The sequence below is a fragment of the Lithobates pipiens genome, unplaced genomic scaffold (assembly GCF_037356315.1).
Source record: "Lithobates pipiens isolate NorthernLeopardFrog02 unplaced genomic scaffold, aLitPip1_a1.2 Scaffold_18, whole genome shotgun sequence".
NCBI lineage: Eukaryota > Metazoa > Chordata > Amphibia > Anura > Ranidae > Lithobates > Lithobates pipiens.
In genome coordinates, this window is record NW_027507758.1 from 484,501,730 (window position 1) to 484,518,649 (window position 16,920).

The 16,920-nt window shown below is 46.4% G+C and overlaps 1 protein-coding gene across 13 annotated transcripts in view; it reads left to right on the top strand.

Annotated features, from left to right (window-relative positions):
- The window catches only part of KIF1A (kinesin family member 1A), a 220,684-nt gene that overhangs the window by 89,487 nt on the left and 114,277 nt on the right, over window positions 1-16,920 (top strand). For all 13 annotated transcript variants that reach the window (XM_077488465.1, XM_077488466.1, XM_077488468.1 and 10 more), the window contains exon 8: window positions 15,951-16,028. In XM_077488465.1, coding sequence (XP_077344591.1) covers window positions 15,951-16,028 — 78 coding nt within the window. The remainder of the gene's footprint in view (window positions 1-15,950; window positions 16,029-16,920) is intronic.

Here is a 16,920-nt window from a genome sequence, read left to right on the forward strand (position 1 = left end):
ACCGAAAATTTGTGCGAACTTTAGAACCCCATTAAAGTCTATGGGACTCGGACGTTCGAAATAAAAAGTGCTAGTTTTAATGGCTAATATGCAAGATATTGTCCTAAAAAGGGTTTGGTGTCCCGGCTCCTGCCCCAGGGGACATGGGTCAATGCCTAATTTTTTTTTTTAAATGGCAGTTTTTTCGGGAGCACTGATTTTAATGACGATTAAAGTGAAAAAAAAAAGAATCCTTTAAATATGGTGCCTGGGGGGTGTCTATAGTATGCCTGTGAATTGACACGTGTTTTCCGTGTTTAGAACAGTCCCTGGACAAAATTACATTTAACGGAAAAAAAGTCATTTAAAACTGCTTGCAGTTTTAATGTAATATCTGGTTCCGGCAATACGGATGAAAATCATTTAGAAAAATGGCATGGGTAGCCCCCCTGCCCATTGCCAGCCCCTTTGGGTCTTGTACGGGTATTAAGGGGAACCCAGTACCCAAATTAAAAAAAGGAAAAGCGTGGGGCCCCCAGGCCCTATATACTAAGAACAGCAGTATACAGGCAGTGCAAACAAGACAGGGACTGTGTAGGTTTGTTGTGTTAAGTGGAATCTGTTTGTAATTTTGAACTGGTACATTTTAAAAGTGTAGCTCCAGTCAAAAAATCTATTTTTAAGATTTTTGGAAAACATAGGGAAGGGTTATAAGTATAATTTTTTTGTCCGTCCGTCTTTTTTCATCTCCCTTCCTGTTGTCTCCTTCCGTTTGCAAGTAGGAGACGTTTGTAAGTTGGATGTTTGAAAGTAGGGACCTGCCCTATATGCTCTGCAGAAATGGGGGCCTAAGGTGTAAGCCCTCAAAGTGACTCTTGCTGGAGCGCCCTGCTGTGAACGATTATATAAAGAATTGTAATTACATGCGATTGTTGAACAGTGGTAGAAAAATTGGGCCTTTAGTGGTTGTGGGGTGGTGCTGGTGCCACAACACTATAAGTCCTTACAGTTACTCTCGGTGGGCGCAGGAACAGGCCCTGCTGTGAAATATTATATCAAGAATTGTAATTACATGCCCCTGTTAAACAGAGGCTGAAAATTTGGGCCTTAGGCACTGCTTGCTGGTGCCACAACACTGCAACCTCTCCCACATACTCTAGTTGGAGTGCAGGAATGAGCCCTGCTGCAAAGCATTGCATCAATAATTGTAATTACATGCCCCTGTTAAACAGGGCCTGAAAATTTGGCCTTAGCCACTGGTGCTGGTGCCACGACACTGCAACCACTCCCATATGCTCTAGTAGGAGTGGAGGAATGAGCCCTGCTGCAAAGGATTGCATCAAAAATTTTATTACATGCCCCTGTTAAACAGGCTGAAAAATTGGGCCTTAGGCACTGGTGCTGGTGCCACGACACTGCAACCTCTCCCATATACTCTAGTTGGAGTGCAGGAATGAGCCCTCCTGCAAAGCATTGCACTCTAATTGTAGGCCCCTGTTAAACAGGGGCTGAAAAATTGGGCTGGTGGCATCACCGAGAACCAAAAATGTTCTTCCAAGATATCAGAAGGATCATTGAGGAGGAAGAGGATAGTCAGTCAACATAACAGGACAGTCACTCACCATCAGCATAGGCAGTCTTGAAGGGATATGACATTTCAAAAAAAATTATTCAGTTACATCAGCTTCAGGTGCTTGGTAGCTGGTGGTGATCCAAGACTGATTCATCTTTATGAAGGTCAGTCGATCAACCGAGTCGGTAGACAGGCACACCCTGTGATCGGTTACAAAGCCACCAGGAGCAGTGAAGGTGCATTCCGAAAGAACACTGGATGCAGGACAGGCCAGTAGCTCAATTGCATACTGTGCAAGCTCTGGCCAGTGATCCATCCTCAAGACTCAGTAAGCCAGAGGATTTGCGGTGGGAAAGGTGTCCAAGTCTGACCTTGCCCCTAGGTATTCCTGCACCATGTAAATCAGACGCTGGCGATGGTTGCTAGAACTGATCATACTTTGGGGCTGCAGACAATGAGGCAGAAACAATATTTGTTATAGAAACCAACCCCTCCTGAACCCTGTACTAAGCTACCCTAACAAGGAGGGATGTGTGTGTGTAACACAGTTTAGCAGTCAGTAATATGCAACCCTACTTCTTCTGCTGGCCAGCTCTTTGGGGCCCAACTGTTATGGTAGAGTGCTCAAGGTAGTGTCTCTTTTTAATCAGGCAGCAGGCTTAGCCAAAATCCAGGGTGTCGCAGCCTCAGTTTCTCTACTAGTCCTTCTGCTTTTCTCTCCTCAGCCCTGGGAACATTGCAACACTCCTCCTCCTCTCCACCACAGTGTTGCTGGGAGTTGAAGTCTCTGCCTTTGAGAATCTTAAACTAGTTCAATCTGTAAAAACCACACCTCCAGCAATCCTCCATCAATCTATCTAGAGTCTCTTGCAGTCCAAATCCAAATGTTTTGAAACAGCACAAACACAGAATCCTTTTCCTACAAAATAATATCTCTGAGAGTCAAAGACTTTCCAAGACCATATCACAATTATAGTAGGGCTATTCAGTGTTTTGGCGGAGGTCTTAAAGTGGTTGTAAACCCTTACAACACACTTTGACCTACAGGTAAGCCTGGATTAAGGCTTACCTGTAGGTCCAAGAAATATCTCCTAAACCTACACGGTTTAGGAAATATTTGCTGAAAGACAGGCACAGACAGCGGCGCGCAGGCACACTGAGCGCGCCGCGGTCAACGGCGATATGCCGCGATTGGCGGCTCCCGTGCGCATGCGCGGGAGTGACGTCATTGCGGCTTCGCCAAATGACAGCGGCGGAGCAGCGAGACCCACTGAGAAGATGGATGCGCCGTCAGGGGACAGCGGTGACTTCGCTGGCTCCTGTGTCAGGTAAGTGACACATAATGGTCTACTATGCGATGCATAGTAGTCCATTATGCTTTACCTTTGCAGGGAATGAAAGAGGAAGTAAACTCATCAGGGTTTACTTCCTCTTTAAAGGTAGACTCCACTAAACCATATTATCCTCTGGGTTGGAAATAAAGTGCATATATATATCACCGTGAAATAGTTCATGTGGCTCGGATTTTCTCTGTTACCCGGGATTTCCTGGTTTTCTTCCCTGAAATTGTTCAAGCGTAACTCCACATTTGTTGAGAAAAAACATTCCCCTCTGGGTGATCTATGTACATGGATTATAACAAACTTTGTTGCAGATTCCTACCTTTTGATATTCTGTAGAAATCCATGTGTATTTCTCTGTGCCTCTGTTCTGAGTGGGTCTAATGGGAGGGGTTTGATAATTAATTGTCAGGTGTGGAGCTACAGGGCACTAATGAAGAAATCTGTTGGGTCTGCATCCCTTTAGATGGGTTTCTATTGAAAGTATCTCTCAAACAAATGACATTTTTGTTGCAAGGGATGCCTGAAATCTGACTTGTATCTTAGGCAGACTACTGTGAAAATTGGTGAGCCAATCACACAAGCAGGAAATTATGTTTCTGGGGAGTGGTCAGTACACATTCTGTGTACAGAACAACCCCATGTAGCCATATTGCAATGCATTCTCAAAAAATTTCATTGGCTGCAGATTGAAAAGGAAAGGTGATTTTTAATAACATTCAAATACAAAATGATTAGTATGATTAAAATAATCATATGCGCCATGTTATTTTTTCTTTATTTTTTTCCCCCACAAAAGTGGAGTTACCCTTTCAGCTTATATTATGTCACACAATAACACTGTTATGAAAAAATTGAAATCAAAAACAAGCTTTTCCTTCTGACATTTTGCATTTGATATCCAGAATATATCACCCATGAATTGTGAATCTTGTGATGATTGTCGGCCTGAACTAATGTTCTTCTTTATCAACTTGGAGCAGGCAGACATACAAGATCTGGATCATATAATCATCTGTATACTGAATAGCTCAATCAAAGTTTGTAATTAGCCATGGCTATGGAACAAATAGGCAATCAGAAGAATTCATGTCTTGTTCATTCAGCTTTTGTCTCCATGTATATTTCTCTGACTGTAAGGCAAAAACTGCAGTGGGGCTCAGCTCTTTCTAATGCCTTGATGGCCTTTTATGGTACTTTGCACATGTTTATATGATAAAATGTCCTGCTTGTGGGGTCTGTCCTCATAGGCAAATTCACATTGAGGATCTTGTAGGGTTGTTCCTGGGATAACAACAAAAAGGATTTGAATACTTAGGTTCTTGTTGCATTGTCTGGTCACTTTTGGATATATCTGGAAACAATACTAAAAGAGACAGGAATGGAGAAAAGCTAACAAATATCACTAGACTCCCTGCAGCTCAGATGGCACCATGGGGTAGATTTATTAAAATTGGAGAGTGCACAATCTGGTGCATAGAAACCAGTCCCCTTCCAGGCAGGGGAGGATCCGCGGGGCAACAGGTCAATTGCCCCCCCCCATAAAATAGTGAGGCGGCTGTGGTGATGCCGATCCCCCATCAGAACACAGGGCAGCGGCGCCGAAACTGACTGGCTCTGTGAAGGGACACAGGCAGAGCCAAAGCTGTGGGGGATTTCCACCCCTCCTTCTCCTCCTTGAGCCGAGCAGCTCTCATTCACCAGGCAATGCCCGCTCCTATTGGATTATGGGACATGTAGTCCCGGATACCAGCAGGCTCAGGATGATTCCCTGAAAGTGCACTGCAGCCCCCAACATGCAGAGTGGGAGGAGGGGAGAGGAGGACCGTGAGAGGAGAAGAGGGACCACAAGGCTGTCAGGGGGAGGGAGCCAGGGAGAATGTGCCAGTGATCTTATTCTACTGTATATCCCCCAAGGTAAGAACTTACCTCCAGGTGTGGCGGGGGTGGGGTTATGCAGGCTTCCATAGAGATACAAGACCTTATCCATGGCTGTTCCCACTCCGTCCTCCCTTCCATCTGCCTGCTCTCACTCTGTCCTCCCTTTCATCTGGCTGCTATCACTCTGTCCTCCCCTCTACCTGGCTTGATCCACCCTGTACTCCCCTCCACCTGGCTGCAACCACCAATTCTTTTTCAAGACACTGTGTATTTATGTGTGTGTGTGTATATATATATATATATATATATATATATATATATATATATATATTTATATATATATATATATATATATTTATATATATAAAATTGCATTTTATAGTTGGCCCCCCTACTTTTTTTCCCAGTCCCCCCATACGCCCCCACTAAATTTGAAAGCTGGAGATGCCAGTGTCTCTCACCACCCCCCTGCATCGCTGCATTTCTGCATCTAAAAGAAGACTGCCATTACTGTGCAGGTGCAGGCAGCAGAGAGATGACATCATCTCTCACTGCCCGTCCTCACTCTGGAACAACAGGGACACTGTCACTGGCCACTGGCGAGTGACAATTTGCATCTGGTGACAGGCGACATTGTGCCGTGATGATTGAAGCGCCAACACCAGCCATTGCCCTGACAAATTGCCTGCAAAATTTTTGGCAGTGCGGCTCCCAAGATTATTACTTTCAGTGTTTGATGATGAATTTCCCCACGAATTGCTGTCGCTCAAGTCTGCAAGTGATTCTAATTTACTATCGCTGTTTTCTAGCTGGTATAAAATCACTTTTTAAGTAAATGGACACTTTTTGGTTGCCATAGACATTCTCAAGTTTCCAGGCAGAAAGAACAGTATATATAAAATAAAACTGCATGCAGGACACTGGACAAAGCATTAGGGACAAAAGGGAGGTAAAATGATTTCATACAATTATGTAATCTGTAAAATTACAGTGTACAGTTTTGTTTTTTGTACTTTTTCAATTTGGCACCTGCTTCGAGACACTTGCAGGGAATGAAGCCCGGCACAGTGATGAATCGGGCAGAGTACTCAGCCCGAGGACACAGCGGGAGGACATCGCAGGATCCTGGGGACAAGGTAAGTAACTTTCCCAGGATACTGCAATGCAATCCCGAGTGTGGCTTGGGGTTACCGCTTTTGGTAATGAAAATTCACCCCAAGCCACATTTGGGATTACCACCAGGGAGGTTAAAGGAGTTCTAAAGGCAAAAGTTTTTTTATCCTTTTGCATTCTATGCATTAGGATAAAAATCCTTCTGTGTGTAGCAGCTGCCCCAGCACTCCCTAACACTTACCCTGAGCCCTATCTCTCTCCATTGATGTCCATGATTCCCGCGGCCATCTGGGTCTCTCCTGCTGATTGGCTTAGGCACTGCCTTGGCGCCATTGGCTCAGTTACCCAATCAGGGGAGAGGGGGGGTGGGGGCCGAATGACAGCTGTGTGTCTGAATGGACACACGGAGCTTCAGCTTGGCTCGGGTGCCCCCATAGCAAGCTGCTGGGCTGTGGGGGCACTTGACAGGAGGGAGGGGCCAGGAGCAGCAAAGAGGGATCCAGGCTGCTCTGTGCAAATCCAAATGCAGGAGGTAAGTATGACACATTTGTTATTTAAAAAAAAAACTAGACTTTATAATCACTTTAAGGAAGACAAAAATTTGCTTGCACACGATTGGATGATAGAGGTAAGCAGAGCTTTACCACATATACTAAGCTCTTGGGTGCACAATCTATCTTCTTTTAGTAAATCAACCCCATTGAATGTCTCATCTGCAATAAAAACCTGCCTGTTCACCATTTTTAACGTTTAGCCTTCAGTTCTGCTTTACAGCGGCCTGTACCTACATCTGAGCATGGTGATTAAATGGGCATACTGCTACACCATTCACATTTGAGTAGCGTGATCTCAAGACTACGTACTTCCGAATTGTGTGTGCTAGTACACGTGTACATCAATGATGTCAACTGGTTAGGGTGGGAGTTGGCTCCCAGTGTTCTGTAAGGCCTGCAATTTCAAATGTGACTTGGTTTGCACAGAATCGCATGTCAATGGAAATCACATTGATTTCAGTGGTGCCCATTCATATCAATACAACGTGACTGCTATGCAACTTTGGAGACGGTACAGGTGGTACTTTAATGCGACGCAGCAAGATTTTGTGCCCCATATACTTTAATGGAAATGCAGCAATATTGCAGCTTCACATGATTTTTACCCCCACCTAGTTTCCTCCCCCTCATTTTGAAAAGAGGAAGGGAAGAGGCAGGGAAGCCTACACTGATAATGAGGAGCACGTGCGACCCACGGCCGGGCACTTAAAGGGATTGTACAGGTACGTGATTGTGCCCAGCCGTGCCATTCTGCCGACGTATATCAGCATGAGGCGGTCCTTAAGCGGTTAAACCCACAAGTGCTTTTTTTTTCTTACCACTACTATTCCTTTAACCACTTACAGACCGGTTTGTGCAAAAGTTATAGTGTCTACAAGATAGGGGATAGATTTTATTATTATTTTTTTTTTCTTACTAGTAATGTCGGCGATCTGCGATTTGTAGCGGGACTGTGACATTGTGGCGGACGGATCGGACACTTTTGACACTTTTTTGGGACCAGTGACATTTATACAGCGATCAGTGTTATAAAAATGGCAGGGAAGGGGATAACACTAGGGGGCAATCAAGGGGTTAAATGTGTTCCCTGGGAGGTGTTTCTAACTGTGGGGGGATGGGATTGACTGGAGGAGGATAGAGATCGCTGGTCATGATCACTAGGAACAGCAGATCTATCTCTCCTCCCCTGTCTGTTTACATTGACAGATCCCTGTTCTGGCCGTCTTACCCACGACTGTGGGTGGCCGGCCATACGCTTCGGGCCCCTTGCTGTGCAGCGGGCGCATGCGTGCGTGCCTGATATGGCTCTTAAAGGAGCTGACGTACAGGTACGGTGATTCGCTGGAACGTGCCAACCTGCCGCTGTATAATGACGCTGGCTGGTCGGCAATTGGTTAAACTGGCTTTTAAAATTTACAAATGCAGCAATTTTGAAACTGGATGTAAGTGGAAAACTTTCACACTTTGTGAAAGATAAATAGTGCATTTTATATACAACTATATAGATCAGACCAAAATGAGGGACACATGAGGAAAGAGAGATAGAGGGACATTGTTCCAAATCAGGGACAGGCCCTCGTAATCAGAGACAGTTGGGAGCTATGTGATATTATGATTAGTCAGAAAAGAATATCAGGGATCTGTTTCTAAAAATGTTTATTCATTGTGAACTTGATCTATGAACAGATCCCAGATTCACAAAGCTGGTCTTACAGAGTTATATACGATGTGTAAGGGCCGGTTCACACTGCGAGCCGCGGCGAGGCGTCTCCGACTTCCTCGCCGCGACTTGCAGGGGGGGTCAGCGGCGACTTGCAGAGGACTTCTGCATAGAAGTCAATGCAAGTCGCCCCCGAAGTCGCCCCGAAGTAGTACAGGAACCTTTTTTCTGAGTCTGAGCGACTCGAGTCACTCCTCTCAGAACGGTTCCATAGCACTGTATGGGGGCGACTTGCGGGAGCGAGGCGAGGCGAGCCGTGTCGCCTCGCCTCGCGTCGCAGTGTGAACCGGCCCTAAAGGCGACTATAATATTGTTCTTCCCATTCACCTAATTTACACATTTTATGTTGTTTCTATGGAGATCTCATAGATCTCTCCTAGGCACAGACTACAGTTCTGTTATCAGCATTTGTTCCAGCAGTGACACCTGCAGGCTATAGGGAAGTATTGTTAGTCTACATATAGTAAGAGGTGACCCATAGTAAGGTGTTAGCAGTGTAAAAATAATATCTGCATTCTGATTGTTTACATTAGACACCACTATCAATCTTTATATGCACACTAAAAATTGAAGATATATGCTGTAAAAAAAAAAAAAAAAATGTTTTTATTTTATTTTTTATTGTAAAAGACTATACCACAAAGCACAGGCTTTAATGATTTTGATATTTTATTTTTTCAGAATAAAAAAAAAAACAACATTTCACTTTAAATAGCTATCCTGGCTATTTAATTAGCATTTAGCATTGGAATGCATGTAATTGCAGTGACTTAATACTTCTTATATTCTTCTTCTTATCCCACAAAATGTCATTGACAGTGCCTGGCTAGACAAGCTTGTTTATAAGGCAATGATGATTTGATGATTTGACTTTAGTGAGATGAAGACTGACTGGTTGCTGGAAGTTATTGCCTTTTCATTGCCTTTTCTTTGCTCTTTGCAACACTTTAACCACTTCAATACCGGGCACTTATACACCTTCCTGCTACACTGTGCCCAAACTACATTTTTATTATTTTGTTCCCACAAATCAAGCTTTTGGTGGTATTTGATCACCTCTGGGATTTTTTTTTTTTTGCTAAACAAATAAAAAAAAGACCAACAATTTTGAAAAAATATATATTTTTTTTGTTTCTGTTACAAAACTTTGTAAATAAGTACGTTTTCTCCTTCCCTTATGGGCACTGATGGGGCTGCACTGACGGGCACTGATAAGGCGGCACTGATGGGCACCGATGAGGTGGCATTGATGATGGGCACTGATATGCAGCATTGATGGGGCACTGATAGGTGGCACTGATGGACACTGATATGCGGCACTGAGGGGTACACTACCTTAGATTGTAAGCTCCGTGAGGGCAGGGACTGATTTGAATGTGCAATGTATATGTAAAGCGCTGCGTAAATTGACACCGCTATATAAGTACCATAAATAATAATATACATAGGTGGCACTGATGGGCACTGAAAGGCAGCATGGATGGGCACTGATAGGCAGCACTGATGGGCACGGATGGGCACTGATAGATGGCATGGATGGGCACTGATAGGTGGCACTGATGTACACTAATGGATGGTGCTGATGGATGCCAATCAGTGCCAAACAATAACACCTGCCAATCAGTAATGCTCATTGTGGGCACTGATTGGCATCCATTGTGGGCACTGATTGGCATCCCTGGTGGTCTAGGGTGGCATACCTGGTGGTGACTAGTGGTGGCATCCTTGGTGGTCCTGATGGTGTCCCTGGTGGTCCAGTGTGGGCATCCTGGGGAGGGGGGGGGGCTGTGCTGATAATCAATCGGCACAGACCCCTCTGTTAGAGGAGCTCTGACAGACGCGAGTGAGGAAAAGCCGAACAACGGCTCTTCCTGTTTACATCGTAATCAGCCGTGATTGGACACGGCTGATCACGTGGTAAAGAGTCTCCATCAGAGACTCTTTACCTAGAACAATGATCGCCGCAATGAGCGTCCCCGGGGTATATCCTGGTGACAGGGGCGTAACTATAGGGGGTGCAGCAGTTGCGACCGCAACCGGGCCCTGTGATGCAGGGGGCCCATGCAGCCCCCTCTACATATGGCTGCTCTTTAGTTGTGCATTCCCCGCATGACCTGTGACCTCAGCCGCCTCCTCAGAGTACCCCTCTCCTGCTCCATGCATTGCCGCTCAGTCCGATGTCTGTTCTCCCCAGCCAGAGTCCCGCCCACCCCGAGTCCGGCCCACTCTGCACTGCAAACTTTTCCCGGGTAAACAAATTTTAAGCACACAGATGCAGTGCAGCCCTATGAGAGCCGGCTCCCCGGAGGACACTGTAGGCTTGTCAGCCAGCCCCCCCTCCTCCCTGTCATACACAGATGATGAAAGGTCTTTCTGGGAGATAAGCTGATCGCCCGTGCAGCACACTGGATGGAGCCCAGGCTAACATGGATGAGTGCATGGCCTACAGCTTGGTCATGGTGAGTGAGAGGACCCCATCCCCCACACACCATTACATACCCCCTCCATCTCCCCCTGGGGACAGGGACCCCTTCTCACGTGGGGACAGGGACCCCCACTTCCCCTGGGGACAGGGACCCCTTCTCACCTGGGGGCAGTAACTTAATCTGCCCTGGAGAAAAGGACCTCATCTCTTCTGGGGACAGGGACCCCATCCTGCCTAGGGACAGTCGCCCAATGGGGCACCTAAAAATAAATAAAAATAAAAATACTGATACCAGTGGTGGAACTACAGGGCTCACAAAGGTCATACCTGTGACCACGCCCTGGAGTTCCACCGCCGGACTCGGAGGGAAGGGCCCTGGCTGGGGTTCAGGGGGGCCCTTCATGGTTTCTTGCATTGGGGCCCTGAAGGTTCTAGTTACGCCACTGCCTGGTGACGTCATATGACGTCCGGTCTGGGTATCGTAAACCACTTTGCTGACGTCATATTGCTATATGGTGGGCGGCAAGTTGTTAATAAATGATGATTGCAGTTAGGGCAGGTCAGGTTTGTGTGTTAAGTTGCTTTTTTTAATGGTAAAAGGTTAGACTAGGGATCTTCAAACTATGGCCCTCCAGTTGTTCAGGAACTACAAATCCCATCACGCCTAGTCATGTCTGTGAATGTCAGTGTTTTACAATGCCTCATGGGACGTGTAGTTCCGTAAAGATGTGAAGATACCTGGGTTAGAACCTTTGTCAAGTTTTTTATTGCTGTCTTTGTCCCTGGTGCCAGGTGCCTATGGTCTCTGAGACAGAAAGTTAAAGAAAAACGAAAAATAGTGAGTTGTCATCAGAGCGAGAGGTCAGGGAAAATGTCCCAAGATGGGAATGCCATGAATTTGGGAAAAATTTACTCCATCTTTAGGGTAGAAAGTGAAGGAAAATCTCCCTAGTGGGACACAGACAAGAAAATATAACCTGGAAGGAGGTTTAATCTTTCCTACTCCGTCTAAACAAAATATTTAGTCTAAAAAAAATAAAGTACGGACTGTACATACACTTTTACTAGCCTATTAAGTTTTTTAAGATAAAAATGACATCATGAGTTTTTGCACATTCATATTGTACAGGTGTTTCTGTGTACCTCCTGATGGGGGAATGATCTTTCAACTTTCTGGTCATTTATAAATGCATACTTATAATATATTGATTTGTTAGGAAATATTTATATGATCACCTCCTCCCATGCTCGCCTTCTCCCGAGCCTCTCCCATCCTCTGGGACTCCCTACCTCAATCTGTCTGACTATCTACTCTGTCAACTTTTAGATTGTAGAGTAGTAAGAAGAGCCGACAACACTGTAATCCTTGAAGTGTCATTTATTGGTACATCAGAGTGACAGTAAAGCAATAAACTGACGCGTTTCGGCAATAGCCTTAGTCGTAGCTGACTTTTAGATGGTCCCTAAAAACCCTTCTATTCAGAGAATCCCATCCCGCCTCCACTTGACTGTGTTTTTATTTTCTCCATCAGACCACCCCCCAGTTATTAGCTTTTGTATCACTTGACCCTCCCTATAAGATTGTAAGCTCTAACGAGCAAGACAATTTTATTCCTACTATATTAAATTGTATTGTAATTGTACTGTTTGCCCTTATATTGTAAAGCACTGCATAAACGGTTGATGCTTTATAGATCCTGTATAATAAAATTCGCAATATTGAATACTGAATACTTTGTAATAATAACACATTCTGTATGTGACTCATCCAGAGTTATGTAAATTATTATTCTGCAAGCAGAGAGAGCATATCAAGTAATAATTGCACAGTGTATTAGCTGCACTCACACCTGAGCGTAGAAAAGCAAAAAAATTTCAAGCAGAAAATCGCGTGAATTTACCGTGATTTTGCTGCGTTTTTACCGCGATTTTCCGCGATTTTGTGCAGGGCAAAAGGTCACCAATGTTAAAAGAAGAAAAACGCCCAAATCTCCCCAATTCGAGCGACAAAAAAGGGTCCGGAACTTGTTTGAGTTTCAGGCGTTTGGCTTCAGGCGACATGGAGTGGAGATGTGAACCACCTCCATTGAGAATAATAGATTTTTTCCCCTCTAGCGTTTTGTAGCTTCAGGCTTCAAGCTACAAAACGCTCAGGTGTGAATGGGGTCTTAGGCCGCGTACACACGGGCGGACTGTTCGCCCAACCTTGTCCGCTGAACAGTGTTTGGGCGGACAGTCCGCTCGTGTGTGGGCTTTCAGCGGACAGTTTCAGCGGACAGTTTGACGGACAAAGTCTTTCGGAAATTCCGAAAAACTGTCCGCTGAAACTGTGTTTGAGCGAACAGTCCGCCCGTGTGTAGGCTACTTTCGAAATGAGCAAACTGTTCCCGCTCGGAGGAGTCTGCTTATTTCGAGCGCGTGTGAAGGTAGGCGGGGCCCGCGACGAAGACGTCGCGGGCTCCGCCGCCTGGAATGGGCTTAAAGGGGAACCCCAACGCCGAAAAAAATAGGCGTGGGGGTTCCCCCAAAGTCCACAACAGACCCTTGTCCGAGCACGCTACCTGGCCGGCCAGGAAAGGGGGGCGAGCGAGCGCGCCCCCCCTCCTGAGCCGTACCAGGCCGCGTGCCCTCAACATGGGGGGGTGCCTTGGGGAAGGGGGGGCCGCGCGGCCCCCCCACCCCAAAGCACCTTGTCCCCATGTTGATGAGGACAAGGGCCTCTTCCCGACAACCCTGGCCGTTGGTTGTCGGGGTCTGCGGGCGGGGGGCTTATCGGAATCCGGGAGCCCCCTTTAAGAAGGGGGCCCCCGGATACCGGCCCCCCACCCTATGTGAATGAGTATGGGGTACAATGTACCCCTACCCATTCACCTGTGAAATAAAGTACAAAAAAAAACACAACACAGAGAAAAAATATTTTATTGCACAGCTCCGGGGGTCTTCCATCTTCGGGGGTCTTCTCGCCGGACTCCTCCGCTATCTTCGTGTAGCTCTTTTACTAGCGGAGGAGCCCGGCTTTCTTCCTCCCCGCCGCCGGCCTCTTCTCCCGACTTCGGGGGTCTTGTCCCCCTCTTCGGTTCTTCTGCCGGGCCACCGCGCCTTCTTATAGCTCTTTTACAGGCGGTGGCCCGGTCTTCTGTCGCCGCTGTCGCTGTCGCCGTCGCCGCCTTCCGTTCTTCTTCTTCTTCTTGTTCTTCTTCTTCTTCCCCAGGAGATGTTGACACGTCGCTCTCTCCGGCCGGAATGCCAGAGCCGCGCTGTGCGGTCACTTATATAGTGACAATGGGGCGGTGTCACATGGTATATGTCACATGGGTTGGTCACATGGGTTGATGTCACATGGGGACTATGACATCGTAAGGGGGCGGGGTCACCATGTGACCAACCCATGTGACATATACCATGTGACACCGCCCCATTGTCACTATATAAGTGACCGCACAGCGCGGCTCTGGCATTCCGGCCGGAGAGAGCGACGTGTCAACATCTCCTGGGGAAGAAGAAGAAGAACAAGAAGAAGAACGGAAGGCGGCGACAGCGACAGCGGCGACAGAAGACCGGGCCACCGCCTGTAAAAGAGCTACAAGAAGGCGCGGTGGCCCGGCAGAAGAACCGAAGGCGGCGACAGAAGAACGGAAGGCAGCGGCGACAGAAGACCGGGCCACCGCCTGTAAAAGAGCTATAAGAAGGCGCGGTGGCCCGGCAGAAGAACCGAAGAGGGGGACAAGACCCCCGAAGTCGGGAGAAGAGGCCGGCGGCGGGGAGGAAGAAAGCCGGGCTCCTCCGCTAGTAAAAGAGCTACACGAAGATAGCGGAGGAGTCCGGCGAGAAGACCCCCGAAGACGGAAGACCCCCGGAGCTGTGCAATAAAATATTTTTTCTCTGTGTTGTGTTTTTTTTTGTACTTTATTTCACAGGTGAATGGGTAGGGGTACATTGTACCCCATACTCATTCACATAGGGTGGGGGGCCGGTATCCGGGGCCCCCTTCTTAAAGGGGGCTCCCGGATTCCGATAAGCCCCCCGCCCGCAGACCCCGACAACCAACGGCCAGGGTTGTCGGGAAGAGGCCCTTGTCCTCATCAACATGGGGACAAGGTGCTTTGGGGTGGGGGGGCCGCGCGGCCCCCCTTCCCCAAGGCTGGGGGGGTGCCTTGGGGAAGGGGGGCCGCGCGGCCTGGTACGGCTCAGGAGGGGGGGCGCGCTCGCTCGCCCCCCTTTCCTGGCCGGCCGGGTAGCGTGCTCGGACAAGGGTCTGTTGTGGACTTTGGGGGGACCCCCACGCCGATTTTTTTCGGCGTTGGGGTTCCCCTTTAAGTCCATTCCAGGCGGCGGAGCCCGCGACGTCTCCTTCGCGGGCCCCGCCTACCTGTACACGCACTCGAAATGGGCGGATTTGCCTCCGCCTTACGTGGGCGAGTCCGTTCATTTCAAAAGTTGAGCGAACTGTTTGTCAAACAGTTCGCTGAAACAGTCCGCTCAAAAAGTGCCGTGTGTGGCCATGTCCGTCCATGCTAATTTTGAGCGGACTGTTTGCCGAAACTGTTTGACAAACAAAGTTGGGCGAACAGTCCGCCCGTGTGTACGCGGCCTTAGTATGTAATTCAGTGTAAACCATAAACTTACCATTGAATGACTTCACAAGCAATTAAAAAGTAGAAAATTGACCACAAGACCTTTCCTCGATCCAAGGGGCTAGTCTGTTTGTTCATTCTTTATGAGAATCCATAATACAGAAGTAGGATTCAGTTCAGTTGTAGAATTTCCACCTACCTGCCACTAACTCAGTGCTAATACACTCTCTCACATTCACCCAAGCACTAGGGTGTTGTCTGAGACTCCGATGTCCATCAAAGAACCCTAACAAACTGAGGATCATGTGGCTTGGAATCCCATAAGAGAGGGGTCAGCAGACTTTCTGACCCTCCAGACATTGGGATCCCAGCCCATTTTTCCATGTAACAGACTGTTAGGCTCAGGTAAGTTATTGGGCCTTGTGTTTTTTTTATATAAAATGTTTTTTATTTTTTAAATTACCCACCAGTGTCAATATCGTAAGTACAGGAGATCATAGACAAAGCTTTGGCTTGGTACCTTAAATTATTCCTCAGAAAAAAAATAACCAGTTTCAAACACAAACAAATACTTTTTTTCCATTAGTTATATCATATCAAAAACATTTTTGGGTGCTATTCCATGGTATGTTTACTAAAAAAAAATCAACTAATTTTAATGACAAATTTAGGCAGTTTTTTTAATATTAATCTTTAAATATTTTTTTCTTACAGAAAATCAGGGCAGGTTGCATTGACATTTTGGGAAGACTTGGTTAATGGTTTATTTTTGTATTTTTATTTTCTTGCAGGTCAGTAAAATCAGTCTTGTGGACCTTGCAGGAAGTGAAAGAGCAGATTCCACCGGTGCAAAAGGGACAAGACTAAAGGTGACATTCCATTCATGTATCCTGTGTGAATGTACAATTAAATGTTTAGCAGACTCAGCATAGGCTTGGAAGATTTGCCTAGTGTTAAAAAATGAAAAGAAGGCCTACTTTAACAACTAAAAATGCAAATGACTGCTACTGCTTAATTTTAGATGCAGAGGGGGAGGACAGCCCCCAGTTTGCGATGCAGTCATTGCTGTAGTACACCGAACCATGCTATTTCTGTTTGTAATCCAGTGAGCTGCTTGTGCCTGACATTCACCCACTGCAGGCTACTTGCTAAAACGTACATATAATGTTCGATAATAATGAGACCTTTAAACATTCCTTAAATGTTAGATTTGTATATACAGTATCTCACAAAAGTAAGTATACCCCCTCACATTTTTGTAAATATTTTATTATATCTTTTCAAGTGACAACACTTACGAAATGACACTTTGCTCCAATGTAAAGTAGTGAGCGTACAGCTTGTATAACAGTGTCAATTTGCTGTCCCCGCGAAATAACGCTACACACACCGGTCTAAACCTCTGGCAACAAAAGTGAGTACACCCCTAAGTAAAAATGTACAAAATGGGCCCAATTAGCCATTATCCCTCCCCGGTGTCATATGACTCATTAGTGTTACAAGGTCTCAGGTGTGAATGGGGAGCAGGTGTGTTCAATTTGGTGTTATCACTCTCACTCTCTCATACTGGTCACTGAAAGTTCAACATGGCACCTCATGGCAAAGAACGCTCTAAGGATCCTAAAAAAAAGAATTGTTTCTCTACATAAAGATGGCCTAGGCTATAAGAAAATTGCCAAGAACCTGAAACTGAGCTGCAGCACGATGTCCAAGACCATACAGCGATTTAACCGTACAGACTCCACTCAGAACAGGCCTTGT